The sequence below is a fragment of the Stegodyphus dumicola genome, chromosome 6, assembly GCF_044657685.1.
Source record: "Stegodyphus dumicola isolate Sdum_Otavi_A_Nest chromosome 6, ASM4465768v1".
NCBI lineage: Eukaryota > Metazoa > Arthropoda > Arachnida > Araneae > Eresidae > Stegodyphus > Stegodyphus dumicola.
Window position 1 is genome coordinate 64,436,530 of NC_140773.1, and position 20,448 is coordinate 64,456,977.

The following is a 20,448-nucleotide window of genomic DNA, read 5'->3' on the forward strand; positions in this document are numbered from 1 at the left end:
ATTTTCCTATCATTCAAAATATATCACAATCACACAAGGTTATGGAAACCATATTATGACTGCATCATAATATGGTTTCCATAACCTGAAACTACTAAGGTTACCATAAATGAAACAACTTCGCGATAATACAAGGGGCACCCTTTAATCTACACTAAACCCTCTTTGCTCTCTGAAGTACAATTACGCTGAAGCAAAAATTTAGAGAACATTTCAAAAATTCAGGAAAATGTAACAAAGAGATTAAAGAGTACTGACATGTTAATGCCTACAAAAGTATTCATAAGGTATATGAACTTACCAAGACATGTTTCATCTTAAACAGAATCTATCTAGAAAACTGGGCTAAAGTGCAGAATCGCCCACTTATTTGGCACGTTATGTTTGGCGTTTTTTACGAGATTGATAAGTGCGCCAAATGTGGTATCCAAGTCGATTTTGCCGCTCTGGAAGGCAAATTTCAGAGCATTTTCGCGCATGCGTAGTATGTATTTTTAATTGAGAATTTCTTTTGAGCGAGAAATTCAGAGCATTTTCGTGCGTGCTCAATATGTATTTTAAAATTTAGACTTTCTGATTGGTGTAGATGATAATAGATGGTAGAGGTGCAGTTATTTTAATAATAATTCGAGAACATTTTGAGAATTCATTACTTTTTGTTCATCAGCTGAGCGGAGTGGATTACCCCTTTTCAGGTAAGTGAAAATACAGACGTCCATAATCCGGAATGATCTATAATCCGGACCTCAAAGCTACAAACTTTCTGCGCATGCGTAATGCGTTTACAAAACACCTTTACGCATGCACATATGCATGCACATAATATGTTTACAGATGCGTGTTTAATGTATAATGGACGGTACAACCTAAGCTAAAATTATCTAACTATCTATTTCAGTTAATATTGCAGATTGCGTTGTTACTTAATCTTCAAATTGGATCCGGCTTATTATTTTTTGCAGACTGTTAGAGCAATTTTATAAAAGTAAGTTGGAACTTTCGATTATGTCAAATAGAATTTCTGATGCTGGATCTACAAAGGGAAAGCATGTTTCGATGTCCATCAAACAAAAAGTGGAATTGCTGCAAAATATGGATAAATGCATATCCTTTGTTTCTCTAACCATTCCGAAATCTGTTTATCAATTTCAAACTGCTCTGCGGGGGAGGGGGGCGTCGCGGCTGCAATGAACTGGAAGTTGATCTGTCAGCACTATCCTTATCTTCAGGGCAGATGTTTTTATTTTATTCGGCTTGTAATTCCTTACTAAATGTATTATTTCATCTCTATGTACTCCATCTTTGATATGATTTAAATCAAATTCCTCATCATTATAAATATCACGAATACACACCAAATAATTTCCTGGTTGCAATTTTCTAATTTCGACTATGCGTAATGTATGCTTTACACCTGCACACATTGAAAGAAATGTTTAATAAAGAAAAACAAATATATATTAAGCTTTTTTTTTTTGTAAATTTTGATACCCTTTAGATCATAATTGCTCTTTATTTCATAAATTATGATTTCATATTTTTAATTTTATAATTTCTGCATGCCATCTTACCAGATTTAAATTGATGATCTATAATCCAGAAAACCGATATCCGAAAAACCTATAATCCGGAATCGCCGAAGTCCCGACGAGTCCGGATTAAAGACTTTTGACTGTATTTAATTTTTTTTGTTTGTTTGGTTTTGTAACGACTTCAGTGTTTGAAACTTACTACGTTTTTGAAACGATTCTTAGTTTTTAAAATTATGTTTTTGTATGGATTGAATTTTCATATTTAAAAATTTTTTGGAAGGGAAAGTATTAATTTTTCAAGATTTTGCAATGATTTTATGTTCTTGAAACTTACTATGTTTTTGAAACAGTTTTAGTTTTTAAAATTATTAGGTTTTCAGAGGATTTTCAGTTTTGTTTGGCCCACTTATTTGTTTGGCACTTTTTACAAGAGTAAGAAGAATTGAATTTTTGTCAATTTTCTTTGGCTTTTTAAGTGAAAAGTCGATGTGTACCTGGATAAAGTCAAGACAGTGCGCAATGCCATTTTTGTGCAATTTTGGGATGTTTTTTTTAAAGAAAATAGGTTGATGTGTACATGGATAAGGAATTACTCTGATATGCGCCCTCAAGTCACCAATTTCTCGCCAAAAATACTCCACACTGCCATATTAGTATCTAAATTTTTTTGTCTACATTTCGAACTTTAAGCCTAAAATGTCTCCAAAAACGTCGTTTTCGTACATGCAAAAACAGGGTTCGTACACATTTCCTTACATGAAAATTAAGGATTTTTAAGGACTTTTAAGGACCATCAGAAGAAAAAATTAAGGACCTATCAGCAAACAAAAAAAATGAATAGAATAAAGCAATTATCCATACAACCGACTTCATGCTTGTAATTTCACTTTAAGAAACTAACAGAAGTGTGTATTATGCACTATTATTAAATTCAATTTAATACTTACCATAAAACAATTTTGAAAATTAAACTAACTTCCTACAAGTTATGAAGTAGATAACATTAAATTAGGAACATAATTTCTTGAAAAACATGTATAAGTGTATTTTACACTAATAACAGTCACTATTTTAGAGATTTATATGATTATTATTTAACTTATTTGATATTTATTTAAACTCAGTCAACTACTATTATAATCACAATGTAAGAATATTTTGCAGATTAAAATAACTGATTTGTAAACACATTTATTTCTTTGGTTTTTTGAAAGATACTAGAATAATAAACTGTACAATAAAAGATACCAAACATTTCTACTTTTTTTAAATCTGAAATCTTTTCAGCTATTTTAACATCTAATTTATTTATGTCTATTTCCTTTTCTTTAACTATTCTTCTAAGTTCATTTGCTTTGATAAACAAATTAATGTTCCTGCTGGTCTCAGCTTCATCTGCTAAAGCATCTACTTCTTCATTAATATCTTTGTAAGGTCCCTCACTTGAAATCCTAAGTTAATGTTGGAAGTGAGGAACCTAGGAACTGATAAGCGAATAATCGCTAGAGTTCGAAGACAGGAAACAACAAGAGAGAAGGGTAAATAACCCTTTATTATTTCGATAAGATTTAACAAAACTCCACCTGGGAGTGAATAAATAAAGTCCGCACTTTGGACTTGAACTTAAAAGACTAAGAATTAAACTAAAACTAAGATTAACTAAATAAGTATAGCCAAAGCTATCAAGGTTCAATGAAAGTTGGCCCCTTAACCTATTTTACTATGAAGCTTAGCAAGGGCCTGAGTATGGCCGAGCGTAAAAATAGCTTTGAGAGAGAGAGCGGCCAAAAAGGCAGACGCGCGTAGTTCAGAAACTCTGTTTCTCTCTCTGTCTCAGTAAGTAACTTCATGGTTTAAATACCACTCCTTCTCATTAAATATTCAGCAAATTCCAAAACTACGTTCTGGCCGGAAGTAGTAAGTTGAAGTTAAGAATTTGACAGGAAAGGAACTTTAACTTAAAATTTAACTGTTCATAAAATTAACATAATCCTTACATCTTTAATGTCCCTTTGAAGAAATTTTTTCTTCTGCTTCATACAATCAATTTCTTCCTCAATAATATTTCTTTTCCTCTTTGAATTTTCAGATTTAGTTAAAGATTTTTGTTCTTCTAAATACTGAACGTTCTTCTAAATAACGAACGCCACTTCTTGCAGAAGCTGCTGCTGATCTCATTTCTTTATTAATTTTGATATTAAGAACACCTCCAGGAAATTTTATGTAATCAAATACTGTGCATTGAAAAATGTATGATGAGTCACTTAAATTTTCAATTTCAATTGCTTTACAGAGAAGCTCCTTTCCACAGAGGCCTGTTCATGTGACAAGATAAGAATACTTGTCACAGTGAATACTTGAATAGCGAAAATATACATTTTTTACTATATATATATATATATAATTTATTTCCTAAACAATATTGATTTAATTGATTATATTATCTCCTAAGTTTAATTAAAGTAGAATTATTTTAAAAGAGTGAATCCATACTGGTAAGTTATATTTTGAAAGATGTATATATATATATATGTATATATACAGTACAAAGTCCGAGATCCGAACATCCAATATCTGGAATGATCTAAAATCCGGACCTCAAAGCCACCACCAACCAATTTTTTAGGGCTTTTTTGAAGGGAAGGGGTATGCTTTACGCACGCGCATTAGATTTTTTCTTCATCATAAAAAAACATGCCGGAAATCCTGATTCTTAATCTCAGTTTGGCACTAAATAAAATATCTCATTATTGAAGAAATAATTATTTTAGCATAAATTTGTGTGATCAGTAACTTGACTCCATAGCTGCGTACCTGCTTGGCATAATCTCAAACCGAAACATTTGTTAATTTTACACCAACTAATATTTTATATCCTTGATGCCAAAATCGCGAATCATTATTTATTGCATTTTGCTTTCATCACCGCATGTTTATCAACGGATGACAACTTGAGTGATGAATCATGCAGTGACGCCAAATAACAGAGTATTATCCGATTACAGATTTAAGTTTAATGCGCTAAAATGTTGACAAGGGGAGATTTAGCAGAAATTTCTTTCCTTATGCTAAAAATAGATTTTGTTAATGATACTCATAGGACAAACGATTATATTTAGTGCTATTCGAATTAAGAATAAATGATTTGTTATTCACATAAAGCCAGAACCAGCGCCAGAGCTCGCATGGCCGCACCAGGCGGCAGAATTTAGCGAAGTTAAACAGAAGTTTTTCATTGCGATGACTATGCCCAATCATCAATCAATTAACGGAGGGCGAAATCTGTAGTATGGTTCTAAATCCAGAAAATACAGCTACCGATAGTGAAGAAAGTAACAGAGAGGTTACTGATCAAGAAAAAATTTTGATTGACAAGTTATTCGGAATTCTCGACACAGCAATTATGGGACTTGAACAATGGAACTTAATAACTGAACAAGAAATTATATGTCTATAGTATTAGTCTAAAGTATTAGCAGAGAAAACAAATCAAACAACTCGCATTGAAAGAAATGTTTAATAAAGTAAATATATAAATACTAAGCTCTTTTCTTTTGTAAATTTTGATACCCTTTAAATCATAAATGCTTCATTATTTCATAAATCACGATTTCATATTTTCAATTTTATAATTTCTACGTGCCATCTTAGTAGATTTAAAATGATCTAATATCCGGAAAAATCTCAAATCTGGGATCGCCGAAGTCCCGACGAGTCCAGACCTCGGACTTCGTACTGTATAAATATATATATATATATAATACAAAATGTATATTTTCAGTTAAACTTCTACCCAATAACTTTAGTAATTCATGAAAGTTAATTTTGCGTCTAGTTAATTCAGGAAAATTAGTTTCAATTAGTTGTTTTCAGCTTTAAAAATATTAAACAATTTTTAATTAGTTGGTTATTTTCAACTAATAATTGTATCGCCATTAGCAAAAATTATGCATTACTATCAACAACATAGGTTTAAACCAAATACTTAATTGTCTATTGAAGCTTCAAACCATTATTCCGAACTTCACTTTTTCTCGGCTAGCGTTACCGAATTTGCCCTTGGCGACCTAAAATCGAAATGGAGCTAACAGATTTCATGCGAAATCGATAACAGACCTTCTGCAGAAATAAACTCATAATCCCGATATCCCATACATATAGTATGTGCAAAAGAGAATAAACTCCGTAGAAGGTGATAAAAAGTTAATTTATGGCTTAATTGAAACAAACACAGAAATTAAGCTAAGCAAAACGGTGTAAAAACAAATTGAAATGATAAAACGAAACTTAATTTTCATGTGAATTTTCAGCGCTGACTCTCCCATTCTAGAAATTTCAATTTGTTTCAGTCAAAGACCACATTTAAGGATTGCCATCCATCAATATCCAGTCTTTGTAGTCAGCTTGATGAAGCCACAGTTTATTGAAAATGCACTTTCCAGGCATCTCATTCCTATTGGCGTCAGAAGGGTTGTGGCCTTCCAGATTGGGATTGCTCTAATTTTGGCAAATATTTTTAAAATCTCCCCCCCTTTTTTTCTCGAGCACATTCATCATCACTTTCGCCTCATAAAGAACTTCCGGCTTCACGCTTTCCTCACAATCTGCCTTAATTTATGGATAACACCTGTTTCGAAAGATTGGGTGAACAGCCAATCAGACACCGATCTTTCGTTCGGGTAGCTAATTGTTTTTTTGGCTGATCTTGGGAATATGGTAACTGGTAGTTTGGCGACATTTTGGAGGCGATAAAGGTTACTACCTAGGACTTTGTGAGAAGTACCGGAAGTACTCAATTCCGATGACGCATTATTTTGTGTGAGGGAAATGAGAGATCATGAGATATGTCATGCGAGTGAATTTGAAATGGCTATTTAGGCATTGTGAAAAGAGAATTTTGCTTTTTATTTAGGGGAGGAAATATGGAGGAAAAATTCGCAGATTAGGTAAGTTAGTATTTTTAATTATTTGAGGATATTATTTTTATGCATTGTTCTAAATATAAGGAGTAAATAATATTGTATTATTGGAAAATTGTTATTAGCAATGATTTACTTTAAAGTAATTAGGATTGTAAGCTAATTTTTATTAATTTAATGTATGTGCTTATTTATATTTTAAGTAGTGTTTTTAAATTTAATTATATTTTAATTAAATGATAGTTATTTTGTGAATTATATGTTTGTAGGAATTTGGTATATACGTTTCAGTGGAAGTAAACGTGCATGGAAATAATTTAAATATTTGACACTAAGTATTTGTAACCATTTGTAATGTTTGCGGTATGAATTTGTTGGTGACGTTTATAATAGATAATTTAGAGGTAAAAGTTATTGGATATTTTTTTTATTTTATACGTGGAAATGTTTATCTTTGAAAAGGGTATATACTTTTTCGTGATCAGGTAATTTCATATATGTTCTTTTTACTGGATTTAAAGATTCACAAAATTTTCATGCATTTTCGTGAAATTTTTCTAATTTATGAGAAAAAAGCAGTGTACATGGATATAGTGAAGAGTGTGCGCAATGCTATTTTTGTGCAATTCTGGGATGTTTATTTAAGTAAAAATAAGTCGACGTGTACATGGTTTAGTGATATTTTAATTAAAAGATAGTTATTTTGTGAATTTTATGTTTGTAGGAATTTGGTATACGTTTCAGTTGAAGTAAACATGCATGGAAATAATTTAAATATTTGACACTAAGTATTTGTAATGTTTGCGGTTATGAATTCGTTGGTGATGTTTATAATATAATAGATAATTTAGAGGTAAAAGTTTTTGGATATTTTATTTATTTTATACGTGGAAATGGTATATACTTTTTCGCGATAAGGTAATTTCATATATGTGCTTTTTACCGCGTTTAAAGATTCACAGAATTTTTTTGCATTTTCGTGCAAATTTTTGTAATTTATGAGAAAATAGTGTTGATGGATAAAGTTAACAGTGTGTGCAATGCCATTTTTGTGCTATTCTGGGATTTTTTTTAAGTAAAAATAAGTTGATGTGTAAATGGTTTATGTGTATGTGCTATTCTGAAAAACGCGCAAGGAGTTTGCGATTTCGCAGTTTTTCCCAATTTTGCAGTTAATATTTGTCATGATTAAGCACTTTTGTTACATAAAATTTCTAGCATAAGTGTAATTCGGCTAGTAGATTGTTGGAAAAAGTGTTCAGTAAATAAAAAGAAAAGAAACATGTCTTTACTTCGTGAAGACAAAATGGCGGCGAAAAAAAAAATAGAGGGTTGCTGTAGCAGAGTTGGTTGCCAAATTTTCGCCAAAAAATTGCCAAGTTACCATAATCCTAAGATCAACCGTTTTTTTTTTATCATTTGCAACGCAAATCCGCCAACAGATTGGTTAAGAGCCGTGTAATTTTAATTCCTTATTCATGAGAAATCGTAATTCACACTTAGAATGGCAATCATTAGAAATGATAAGAAATGTCAAATGAGCAAAATTAAGGACCGTTTATTCATTTTGGCCAAAATTAAGGACTTTTAAGGGCCAAAAATCTTTTTTGAAAAATTAAGGACTTTTAAGGACCGTACGAACCTTGAAAAACCACGTTTTGAACGCATAATTTAAGCTACAAATCCGAAACACAAACAAAAAATTTAGATAGCAAAAACGTAAAGTTTCTAACCAAAAATATTTGACAAGAATCCATGTACACAGCGAAATGTTTTAACTTCAAAAAAACATATACGAAATGCACAAACTAGGCAACAAATGAATCTACGAACTACGCACACCTCGCTTTAAAAAATTAACATAACAATAAATTTCAAAGAATACCATGTACACAGCGTTCTGTTTCAACTTTAAAAAGCATCTACGAATTGCGCAATTTAGACGCTACACACTAATCGACAAAATAAACTAAACTTAATTTCAAACAATTTTAAAAAACAACAATAACAACAGAAATTCATACTAAAAAAACAGTGGGCTGATCTTTACAATATGGTAACTGGTAGTTTGGCGACATTTTGGAGGCGATAAAGGTTACTACCTGGGACTTTGGTAATAATGTGAGCAGTACTCAGTTCCGATTACGCATTATTTTGTGTGAGGGAAATGAGAGATCATGGGATATGTCATGTGATATTAATGGACGAATTACGGTTCTTTAATCGGAAAAGGGGGAAAATCGGGAAAAAATCTGGAAATTTTGTATTTGCCTTTATTCTGTGTGGTGTGAAACAGTGTTGTTTAATTTTTGGATCCCATTGCGCTAACTAAAGTGAATTCGAAATGGGTATTTAGTGGTATTGAAAGGGGTAATAAGTGTTTCTTTAAGGTTGTGCGAGATAGAAGTAAAGATGTTTTATTAAGTTATTTATTTTACCTGGTACCTTGGTGTGAACTATAAGTATGATTTTAAACATCCTGAAACAGAAATAAGAAAAGTTTATCGGACACGTAATCAAGATTCTGAAGAATAGGTAAGTTAGTATTTTTAATTATTTGAGAATATTATTTTTATGCATTGTTCTAAATGTAAGGTGGAAGTAAAGTAATTTGCGTAAACGTGCATGGAAATAATTTAAATATTTGACACTAAGTATTTGTAACCATTTCTAATGAAGTAAAGGTATGAATTAGTTAGTGACGTTTGTAATATAATAGATAATGTAGAGGTAAAAGTTTTTGGATATTTTATTTATTTTATACAGAGAAATGTTCATATTTGGAAAGGGTATGTACTTTTTCACGATCAGGTAATTTCATATATGTTCTTTTTACCGGGTTTAAAGATTCAGAAAATTGTTATGCATTTTCGTGAAATTTTTCTAATTTATGAGAAAAAAGCAGTGTACATGGATATAGTGAAGAGTGTGCGCAATGCCATTTTTGTGCAATTCTGGGATGTTTTTTTAAGTAAAAATAAGTCGACGTGTACATGGTTTAGTGATATTTTAATTAAATGATAGTTATTTTGTGAATTTTATGTTTGTAGGAATTTGGTATACGTTTAAGTTGAAATAAACGTGCATGGAAATAATTTAAATATTTGATACTAAGTATTTGTAATGCTTGCGGTATGAATTCGTTGGTGACGTGTATAATGTAATAGATGATTTAAAGGTAAAAGTTTTTGGATATTTTATTTATTTTATATGTGGAAATGTTCATATTTGGAAAGGGTAAATACTTTTTCGCGATCAGGTAATTTCATATATGTTCTTTTTACCGGGTTTAAAGATTCAGAAAATTGTCATGTATTTTCGTGAAATTTTTTCTAATTTATGAGAAAAAAGCAGTGTACATGGGTATAGTGAAGAGTGTGCGCAATGCCATTTTTGTGCAATTCTGGGATGTTTTTTTAAGTAAAAATAAGTCGGCGTGTACATGGTTTATGTGTATGTGTTATTTTGAAAAACGCGTAATGGTATTGTGCACTTTTTCCCAATTTTGCAGCGAATATTTGTCATGATTAAGCAGTTTTGTTTGATAAAATTTCTAGCATAAGTGTAATTCGGCTAGTAGACTGTTGGAAGAAGTGTTCACAGATAAAAAGAAAAGAAACATGTCTTTATTTCGTGAAGACAAAATGGCGGCGGGGAAAAAAATAGAGGGTTGCTGTAGGAGAGTTGGTTGCCAAATTTTCGCCAAAAAATCGCCAAGTTACCATAATGTAAAGATCAACCTTTTTTTTAAGTGAAAGTAGGTCAATGTGTACAGAGTACTCTAAAGGGGTACCCTGAAGTCAACTCTAACCAATTAAGATAGACTATCTACTCAGGGTCGTAGCTAGAGTTTACAGCGCCCGGGCACAACTGAAGAATTTACGCCCCTTTCTGTTTGCCAAGAATGGGAAAACATTTCATTAAAAAATTTTGTCGCATCAATTTGGCGCCCCTTGGATGCTGCACCCAGAGACAGATGTCCCCCCTTGCCCCACCCTAGCTACACCACTGTATCTACTGCAATTTTCGTCACCTTTCGAAAAAAATCTCAAACTTATCTTTCTGCATACACACAGCATAATGTGGCTCACATAAAGGCATCAGGTACCTCCTTTTTCTTTCTCATTTCATGATTTTGATGCCACGGTTATGTGCTACGATGAGTTTGTACAATTCTCCAATGTCTTTATTTTTAAACAGATTGCTGTGTATATGAGAAGTACAGCAGAGTAAAAAGCAGAAAAGTATGCACATCTTGATTGGAAAGTGTATACATTAAATGTATATATAACCTGGTTTAATATTTTAAATACCTACCCGTTGACAAGTTCAAGATATATGAAAGCTACATATAAAAGACAAGATACATAACATATAATTAAAACAAGTTACATAAAGACAACACATAAAAGATTATTAAAAAAATGATACTGGATGCATTACTAAAACAGATTTAAAGATACCCAAACAAATGTTTCCCTCCATAATTAAGACACAATAACACGCCAAATAAATACTAATTCAGAGGTCAAACAACAAAAATTTGCGGTTTTGCAGCTGAGGATGTTGGTTCGGTAAAACCATCGAAACTAGTCCTGTGAAAATTTTGAAAATATAACGCTGATTTTTGTTGTTTGACTTCTGAATTAGTTTCTCTCCATACTCACCAATAATTTTGCCTCCAAACTTTTCAATAGGGGTAAAGATAATCAGATAATATCCAAATTTTAGTTAAATTTTTAGCTAAAGTGAATTATAAAGTTGGTAGTTTCTTTTGTTTTGTTGTTAGATGATGATGAATTTAATCTGATGACCTGACTCATAATGTTGTCAGTAAGGAGTTTGTGCAATTCTGCTTTATTTGCTATTTATCATAGTTAAACTTCCAATAAAGCTTAATGAATGTCTTATAATTAATTTGGTCACTTACCCATTTCCTAGATTAGTATTTGAAGAAAGATTCTTCTTTGAAGCAGCAAATCGTGCAAGATGTTCATCTAAGTTGTTAAAGGGCAGAGTATTCATAGTACACAAACTAGAATGTGGAAAAATACTTTAATAAAATGATTTCATGCAAAAAAAACACTATATCCTTTAATAATAGTACATAATCATTAACATTTTATTACTTCATTATAGGCTCCTATTGAATAGTGTAATTCGGTTTTCATATATTTACTCTTAGCAATATCAACATTATAAATATGACTCTTAACATTAATAATGAAAATCCCACTAACTTCTAAATAATGCATTCGAAATGAACATCTGAAACGCAAATATGCATTTCTAAAAGGAAAGAATACATTACAAAAATATACTTGAACATAAAAAAAAACCAATGTTTCTCGGTACAATCCAATTAAAACAACCCGCCTAACATTCAGATGTTGCCATTTTGATGCACATACTTTAATGAGATAAAAATTGTTTTATAATACATTCTTCGATATGAATTAAAATAAGGTTATTTAATAAAAACTGCAGTATGCCTTAAATAAAAAAACAGCATTATTTTATGACTATACAAATTCGCTTAATGAAGTGCATTTCATTTAATATATTCTGAGCTCAACGACCATGTATACTGTCTTTTTTAAAACTAAGAAACTGAAATTGATTTATTTCTAGAAATTACCTTCAAACATTTTAATGCATTCTTGATTACAAAATGAACCGAGTTGATTAAAAAACTTCGTGTTATCCCTTAGATAAAAAGCATCGGACATTTCAAAAATCAAGTCAAAAAAGTTACTTCAACTTGTTGGCAACCGTTGCTAGGTGCTAATTTATTAGTTTTTTTTTTTTTTTTTTTTTTTTTTTTTGTGTTTACGTCTTAAGGTTTGGGTTTCCGTAAAGAATAAAACAAAGTCATGTTTATTTACGTATAACTTTATGTATGCAAAAATACTATTTTATGTTTTTTTTTTTTTTTTTTTGATAAACAAGGTAGTTATTTCAAATCAGCAGATATAATTTTTTTTTGGGAAGCACTTCCGCAGAGAACCCGGTAAATGTAAACATCGCCAACTTTGGCGATAATAGTTCAATATTGGTAACCCATCGGATTTATCCTATTCGCTTGTTCGAAGTTTGCAACCATTCTTTTGCGTATATTTTGTTGAATTAACACTGTCGTTGTTCGCATTTGCAGATTTATATTATTCTTCTCTTATTTATTATTATTTCTTCTGAATTTTTAACAAGGAATAGATAGAAATATTTTCGTAGATAGATGCCGGTTCTCGGTTCGGGATGAAAGGAGGGGTGAATGCTAATTTATAACACGGCTGTTCACGTTGTATTCTTAATTATTAACAGCTCTTAAGAACCATGAGGTTTCCAAGGTCTAAAATAATTTGATTTCGTAGACCGCAAAAATGTGCATGTGCATTTTAAATAATTAAGTAATGCTTTTATTTTTATTATTGGTTATTGTCATCTAAAATTATGAGAATAAATCAATTTTTATGGCGTAAAATTTTAACAACATAACATATTGTTAATGCTTTTCTAACAATAACCTTTCAGAGGATGGCAGGTGTGACATAAATAGATGATTAAATTGAAATAAAAAATATTGATTATCTAAGATGTCAGAATAGTTCGATGCATCACCATGGTCATCAAAATTAGCAAACCACTGCTGGTGTAAGGAATATATTGTTTTCTGTGTTAACTGGAATTTAAGACAAATTTTTTTCGTATATCACGGTTAACCGGTTAATTTCAGTATATTAATACTAATTTATATTTTTTAAATAAATTTTTATTTCCGTTATAAATCCTTATATATTGTCTTATGCTTAATATATTCTTTTCTGTGCTAACTTGAATTTAATACACATTTATTTTCGTATATCACGTTTAACCGGTTAGTTTTACATCTACATGCTTATTATCTGTGAATTTTTACTACCATATGCTTAATATATTGTTTTGTCTCCTAATTTGAATTTACATGCACTAAAAATCACGTTTACAAAATATCACGTTTACGGATCGGCTCATCGTCGATGAACGGCGAGCTTGGCGAGTAAAAATGCAACGGCGCCAACGGGTTCTCTGCGGATGAAAACCCTTTTTTTGTTTATTATGTGAAATGCAGATTGTGTCTGTAGAATTGATATGTGGCACATCTATACATATATGTAAAAAATGAGCTCTTCCAAACTTTTCATTATCGTGACCCACCAGTATATAATTTATTCGAAAAAGCGAGGAAATAAGGAGTGTTATAGACTTGTACACGAATGAAGGTGGTGAACAGTGCCGATCGTAGTGGGGGGGGGGGAAGATGGGCGGTCTAGGATCTGTACTGCCGATGAAATATTAATAAATCAATGAACAGTAAAACTAATTACAAAGAGTAAATAAATCTGAATAATTATGTAACCAAAAAGAGATTCAAATCTTTTAGGAGCCCACATTTTGGAAAACAATCAATTTAAATTGCATATAAAAACTAACATAATTTTAAATTAATGAAAAATGTTTATTCTGTTAATTAATTTTTACATTCACATATGCATGTGTTATATTTTGTCTACACCAATAGTTCTTAACCTTTTTTTGTCCCATTCACCCCTTTTACCATTGCTAGACGATGATTGCCCCTTCCCATTCTCTTTCCAAAATTAGAGAAGTACATAAAATAGATACATACATATTTAGATTTAAATTATTTCTAATGTGTTTTATAAATTAACAAAGTATTGAAATTGTTGATAAATACCAAAGATTTCCCAAGAAGGAATTCCTTCTGATTGAGAATCGTTGGTCTATACATTTAGACATAAATAAAAGTGTGCATTTTCGTTTCATTCAGATAATATGTATTTAAACAAACATACTTGTTACTTGTGTACTTATCTGAATATTTTGAAGTATATTTTCCAATAACTACAAATATAAATTGCACTTTTTGTCAAGCCGATTAATATATTCAAAATAGCTATCAGGGTTATTCTTCTGTAGAGAATTCGCTAAATGTAACATTGCAAAAATTACAATTATGGCACAGTGCTTGCATCTTCAAGAATATGTTTTTCATGTGTAACAGTCATGTTATCTAGTGGCTAGAGTCTTACTTTTTTGCTTTGTGTTATCTAGTGGCTAGAGCTTTATTTATTTAGTATGCTGTATTTGTGACATTGGTGCTTATTAAAAAATTTTGTTAACATTTAATTTCTAATAATAAACAGTGGGAAAATTTAAGGAAGTTCTCGGAGACAAGTGTTTCTGAAAGCATGCCATTACATTCTAATTAACAGTTAAATTTTTCTGAAGGATATATTATATCAATCAAGCTATAAAACATTAGCAGTTTTGTAGGTTTTAAATAAATACGTGTATACAGTCATCAGATTGAAACAGCAGCCTATAAGTGCTAAACCCTTCAAACCTGAGGTAATGAAAAAGCTTTAGCTAACAACTTACTTGAAATTTTGAATAGACACTGAATAAAACAGTTAAATTTTAAATATCAAAAGCAGTTTTTTTTTTTTTTTTTTGTAATGTAAATTTAAACATGACAATTAAGACATCTATTTGAGTTTTTTAAAAGAATGTCCAACTTATGATCATACCACATGAAAAAAAAGTTATGCATAAGCAATTTTTGCTAAAATATGTTTGTTTTAATACATAATGGAAAATTTCAAAAGCAAGAAAACAGTATAATATTCAAGTAGTATTGCAAGTTTAAATTATTTTTGTATTTTTTAACACCATGAACCGAGTTCTGAAATTTCATATCAACAATATGTTTGTATAGCTATTACAAATGCATCATTTGTTTTAATACATAATGGAAAATCTCAAAAGCAAGAAAACAGTATAATATTCAAGTAGTATTGCAAGTTTAAATTATTTTTGTATTTTTTAACACCATGAACCGAGTTCTGAAATTTCATATCAACAATATGTTTGTATAGCTCTTACAAATGCATCATTAAAATTATGTGATATTTGAGTTAAAATAATGCACTGAATAACAATTATTAGGAATTAAAGCAACAAGAATCATCATAATATTCATAAATTTGCAGAACTAGTTCTGAAGACTTTTAGCGTAGAACCTTCTTCTATAGCTGCAGAAGTGCAAATGAGGAAAGAGAAGCCAGTGATAAGGAGGAGAGGAAGGAAGTAAATCTACTGGAACCCTCTGTTGATGAAAAATGAAAACAACTGTGAAATAATTTCCTTGAAATCATTAACTAGTACTGAAAGATTCTTATGAATGTGAAATGCTTCTATAAAATCTAATTCAAACCAATGTAAACTTAGCCACATTGGCAAGTAATCTTATATATGCCCCAGAAGATCATATATCTGTAATTGAGGATCCTTAAATATGAAACTGCAAATTTTATTTAGAGTAGAGAAAATTACCCCAAAATTGTATTTTGGTAAAATACATGCAATTTTACATCTAATCAATGGAAAGAAAGGAATAACAGATTTTTATAATCTCCTAAAATGAGAGGATGTTTTTTGATGTGTTGAGAATTCTTCAACTGCTTGATTAATAATGTTAGGTAAAAAGCCTTTGTCAATAACACCTAGTTTTAAGTAATTAATTTAGTCTTTGATGAAGAGCTGGAGGAACAAACTGGGAGTGCATAGAAAAACAAAGGAATAAAATAAAATTAACTCTTGTTTAATCAAATGACATGATTTGAAGTGTGTGATAGGCAAACAGATGAATGATTGCAGTAAACATTAGTGCTGAAGTTGAATATATTACATGTGACCAAGATGTCTGCGATATATTCTTTAAAAATAGCTTTCAGTTTAGAATCCTTTTTAGAATTTGAATTATATTATTATTATTATTTTAGAATTTGAATTAGAATTAGTACTATTGTTTTTATTCTTACATAACAAAATTTCAAGTACAGTACAAAGTCCGTAATCCGGTCTCGTTGGGACTTCGGCGATTCTGGATTATGGGTTTTTCTGGATTAGAGATCATCAATTTAAATCTGGTAAGATGGCATGCAGAAATGATACAATTAAAAATATGAAACCATAATTTTGAAATAAAGAGCAATTATGATCTAAAGGGTATCAAAATTTACAAAAAAAAAAAAAAAAAAGAAAAAAAAGAAAAAAAAGCTTAATATTTATTTGTTTACTTTTTTAAACATTTCTTTCAATGTAAGTTGCTTCGTTTCTTGTGCTAATACTTTCTCTTTAATTCTATACAGTTGACTTTCCAATGTCACACTCCTCGCATAATTTTGAGACGGATATGACTTTATCCATTTTTTGCAGCAATTCCAGTTTTTGTTTGATGGACATCGAAACATGTTTTCGCTTTGTAGATCTTTTGGCAACTCCAGAATTGGAAACTCTTTTTGGGTAGAGTAGACTTTAAGGTACCCCTTGTATTATGGAGAAGTTGCTGTTTGATTTATCGCCAAGTTGTTGTTTCATTTATGGTAGCCTGAGTAGTTAAATGTTATGGAAACCCTATTGTGACGTAATCGGGTGCATGATTCTGGGAAATTTTGAATCATGGGATGTTTTGTAAGCGTTTTTGAGGTGTGTCTTAAAACCGTTTTGATGGATTTGAATGGGTTTGTAGGAAGAAAGTTTACGATGGTCACTATGTAAAGCGTTCGATCAGAAAGAGTACCTGGTTTTAAAAAAGTCATTTGAATATGATTGATATTTTGATTTTTATGTGCGTGTACGAAGTGAACTCGAAAATCATGGTAAGTGAATAATTCTTTTTACCCAAGGTGGTAGTAAAAATGCAATTATGAACTTTATGTAAGAAAATCAAATGAATTGGAAAATGTAGAATATCCAAATAAGCACTTGTCAAAAAGCAAAGTATCTTAAGAACATCTTTAAGAAAATTCTTGCATCAAAACAAAAGCTCAGTGGTTGTTTTTAGGCAATAAATAAAATGAAGAAATAAGGAAAATTTTGAAGTCAAATTTAAATACTGTTTGGCTCAGCAGTATCATAAGCAAAGATGAAGTCATATCAGATGTCATCTTAAGGATAGTTAAAATAACAAAAGAATATGGATACCAAAAATCTTCAGTGACTGAAGAACCATCACTCACTGAAGAGAAAAATATGGGTTAAAGATTTGTATAGAACTAATTTTGGTGCATATTATTTTTCTGAAAGTGTTGAAGAGGGCATGTTTAAAGATGTTTATATCAGTTTTGATATTTGTAACTTAGATTAATAGGATTATTCATATGCCTTCTACCAGAAATGATTTCATCTTTCTTCTCCAAAAAAGAAACTTATTTGAACAAAAGGAGCAGAGACTGAATAATTGGGTTGTTAGATGTAAAGATGATTAATATCGATAAATTGAAGCCTCATGTCATTAGTAAATATGTTACACCGAGATGATTTTAAAATGTTATCTGAAAAGCCTCCTTGCTGCATACGAAACTAACTCGACATTGTGGATGAATTCTTCATTGTTACTAGAAAAAATAAAGGAATTGGATAAAAATTTCAAGATGAGAAGTCACTGATATTGAGAATAGCTATAATGCTTATACTGAAATCACAGAAACTAAAAACAGTTGACTAATTGTAATATCTCTGAATGTCTGCAACCATGATTGTAATTTCTTTGAATGTCTGCAGTTTTGATTGTCTCCACTAGTTCTGCAGCCTCTGAACCAAAAAATTATTGTGAATTTCAAGTATAATTTTTTTTAAGTGTTTGGTCAAAGAATGGATCAAAATTACTGATGGCAAATATGAGTTCAATTCTTCAGTTCTCAGTACATTTTCAGGAGTTGGAGTAATATCTCAGCAAAAGTTATTAGAAATTGCTTCACACATACTGAATTTTTAGTTGGGAGGCTATGCACTAGAAGCTCATGATAAGACTGATGTTAGTGTTTTTCTTATGTTTTTAGAGGATAAAGTTTCTGGAAGAAGTGACCAAGTGGAAAAAACTATGCAAATAGATGATAGCTCTTATCTCAATGATGAAAATTTATTTATTTCAGGCAAGATGTAGCAAACTTCAACAAAATTAATAGTGCTAATAGTTATCATGGAACTTCCAAAAGCGATTGATAAAAAGGTTTCTTAGAAAGCACAAACCGAAAATGATACTTCATTGAACTTGGAAATTTTAAAAATGTTGTCTGTTTAGGAAACAACACGAAAAAAATCAAGATTGTTGCATCAGATCAAATGCAGAATTTTCAGCAGTTATTCTTGGAAATAGTCATGATGTAATTTCAAATTATTTTCCTGTGCAGTAATTTGGTACATATTACTTTATTTTTTACTTTCATGTGATTTAAAATATATTTTTAATCCTTAATGAGAACTATTATTTGTAATTTCATTATCTTTAATTAGTGTTCACACTTGAACCAAAAAAGTCTCATTCTTAGTACTCCAGGTATTACTCTTAGTTCCCTTTAATCTCAAAAGAATGATCTCTTAATGACATTTTAATATTACTACTGTATGTTATGAATCAGCAACCATAGTTAAGAAAGAGAAAACTGCAATTTTTTTGCAGTAATTTTATGAGGAGAGATTAAGAAGATTTAATTTGAATCTCAGTTTGTATTTTATATCCCTCTTTAATCTTTTCAAAAGAAAGTTAAGTATTCAGAAGCCTGAAATAATTTTACTAATAATTTAAAATGGTATTTAATTTTTATAGTGTGGTTTTTAGTTGATGACAAATTTGGTGCAACACTTGAATGATAAAGACTTCATATATAGGTAGCCCTTGGTTACAGTAAATACCATTCCAGCAGTTTCATCATATATTGATTATGATATAAGTTGAAGCTCTATTTTATTTTTGATATCTTTGATAATATTTCTCTAAATTAAACTTTTATTTAATACAAAATTGTTTAAGAATGTGTACATTTATGTAGCATTTGTAAGCAATTTATTTGTATATGTATGTGCGACATACATATTTTTCATTTTATAAAATATGTATGTCGCACATACATATTTTATAAAATGAAAAATATTCTTTCTTAAAATTAATTAGCATTCAAAAAAAACATGAATAACCTATGAATAACGTCATTAATTACAATTAACAAGTGGGCAATTGTTACTCATTTGAATGATTCATTGCACATTCGAATGAAAGTATTGAAATTTTTTTGCACTGAACCAGGATCTATAAAATTTAATTCTGGGATTTTGAGTTGATTCTGTAGTTCTAGAACTTTTTATCTTGGTTTCTTCTTAAAATCCTTTCCAAGTGGTGGGTAATAATGAAAAAAGTCTACCAAACTTTTAGTCCCTTTAGATTAAGTGCATGGCAGTTAAAAGGAATCTTTTTACTAGTGATAAACGAAAATTAAAGGATTTTTAGTCTTTGCTCTTGGCCATCATACATTGAGCACTACATCTGACATTTATTTTATACGTCATTGGACAACAATAATGTATAATATGGTTCTTGTGTGTTATGAGTTCATAAATACAGACACTGACAATGAAAAAGAAGTTGCTAATTTTGTAATGCTATTGAACCATAACATTACTTAAAGATTTAAAATTTATTTTAAATTGTGAATAAGCATTTCTTTGTATAATTTTTTTTTATTATTATTTTTAATTTTTAGGCATGAAAATCTGATGCTACTAGAAAAAGGAAATAGACTGAATTCATTTTGGGCCCACACAGCTAAAACACAGGTTCTGCAATTTCTTTTATAATTAGCAACCCAAACATAAATAAGCATTGTTTTATTATTCCATAGTTTTCTATTTAGAGATTTTTTTTTTTTTTTTAAGTTGTTAAAAAGTGGATCAGTTACGGAATACAGTCAAAAGTCGTTAATCCGGACAAGTCGGGACTTCGGCGATTCCGGATTATCGATTTTTCCGGATTATAGATCATCAGTTTAAATTTGGTAAGATGGCATGCAGTAATTATAAAATTAAAAATATGAAACTGTAATTTATGAAATAAAGAACAATTATGATCTAAAGGGTAAAAAAATTTACAAAAAAAAAGC

At 30.3% G+C, this 20,448-nt stretch overlaps 2 protein-coding genes across 17 annotated transcripts in view; one reads left to right on the forward strand and one right to left on the reverse strand.

Annotated features, from left to right (window-relative positions):
* Positions 1-20,448, reverse strand: part of LOC118184395 (recQ-like DNA helicase BLM) — a 172,840-nt gene that overhangs the window by 142,845 nt on the left and 9,547 nt on the right. For 2 of the 6 annotated variants that reach the window (XM_085818428.1, XM_085818427.1), the window contains exons 1-2: positions 11,581-11,840; positions 11,382-11,486 (exon numbers count right to left, since the gene is read on the reverse strand). In XM_085818428.1, coding sequence (XP_085674554.1) covers positions 11,382-11,486; positions 11,581-11,585 — 110 coding nt within the window. In that variant the 5' untranslated portion in view covers positions 11,586-11,840. Of the gene's footprint in view, positions 1-11,381; positions 11,487-11,580; positions 11,847-20,448 lie in introns of those variants that run through there. The other 4 variants (XM_085818425.1, XM_035354059.2, XM_035354060.2 and 1 more) reach the window with 4 other exon arrangements.
* Positions 12,594-20,448, forward strand: part of LOC118205064 (DNA-directed RNA polymerase I subunit RPA2-like) — a 233,168-nt gene continuing 225,313 nt past the window's right edge. For 3 of the 11 annotated variants that reach the window (XM_085818434.1, XM_085818438.1, XM_085818439.1), the window contains exons 1-2: positions 13,051-13,102; positions 20,053-20,125. In XM_085818434.1, the coding sequence (XP_085674560.1) occupies positions 13,071-13,102; positions 20,053-20,125 (105 nt within the window). In that variant the 5' untranslated portion in view covers positions 13,051-13,070. Of the gene's footprint in view, positions 12,859-13,004; positions 13,103-13,567; positions 14,861-15,565; positions 18,713-20,052; positions 20,126-20,448 lie in introns of those variants that run through there. The other 8 variants (XM_085818432.1, XM_085818443.1, XM_085818441.1 and 5 more) reach the window with 8 other exon arrangements.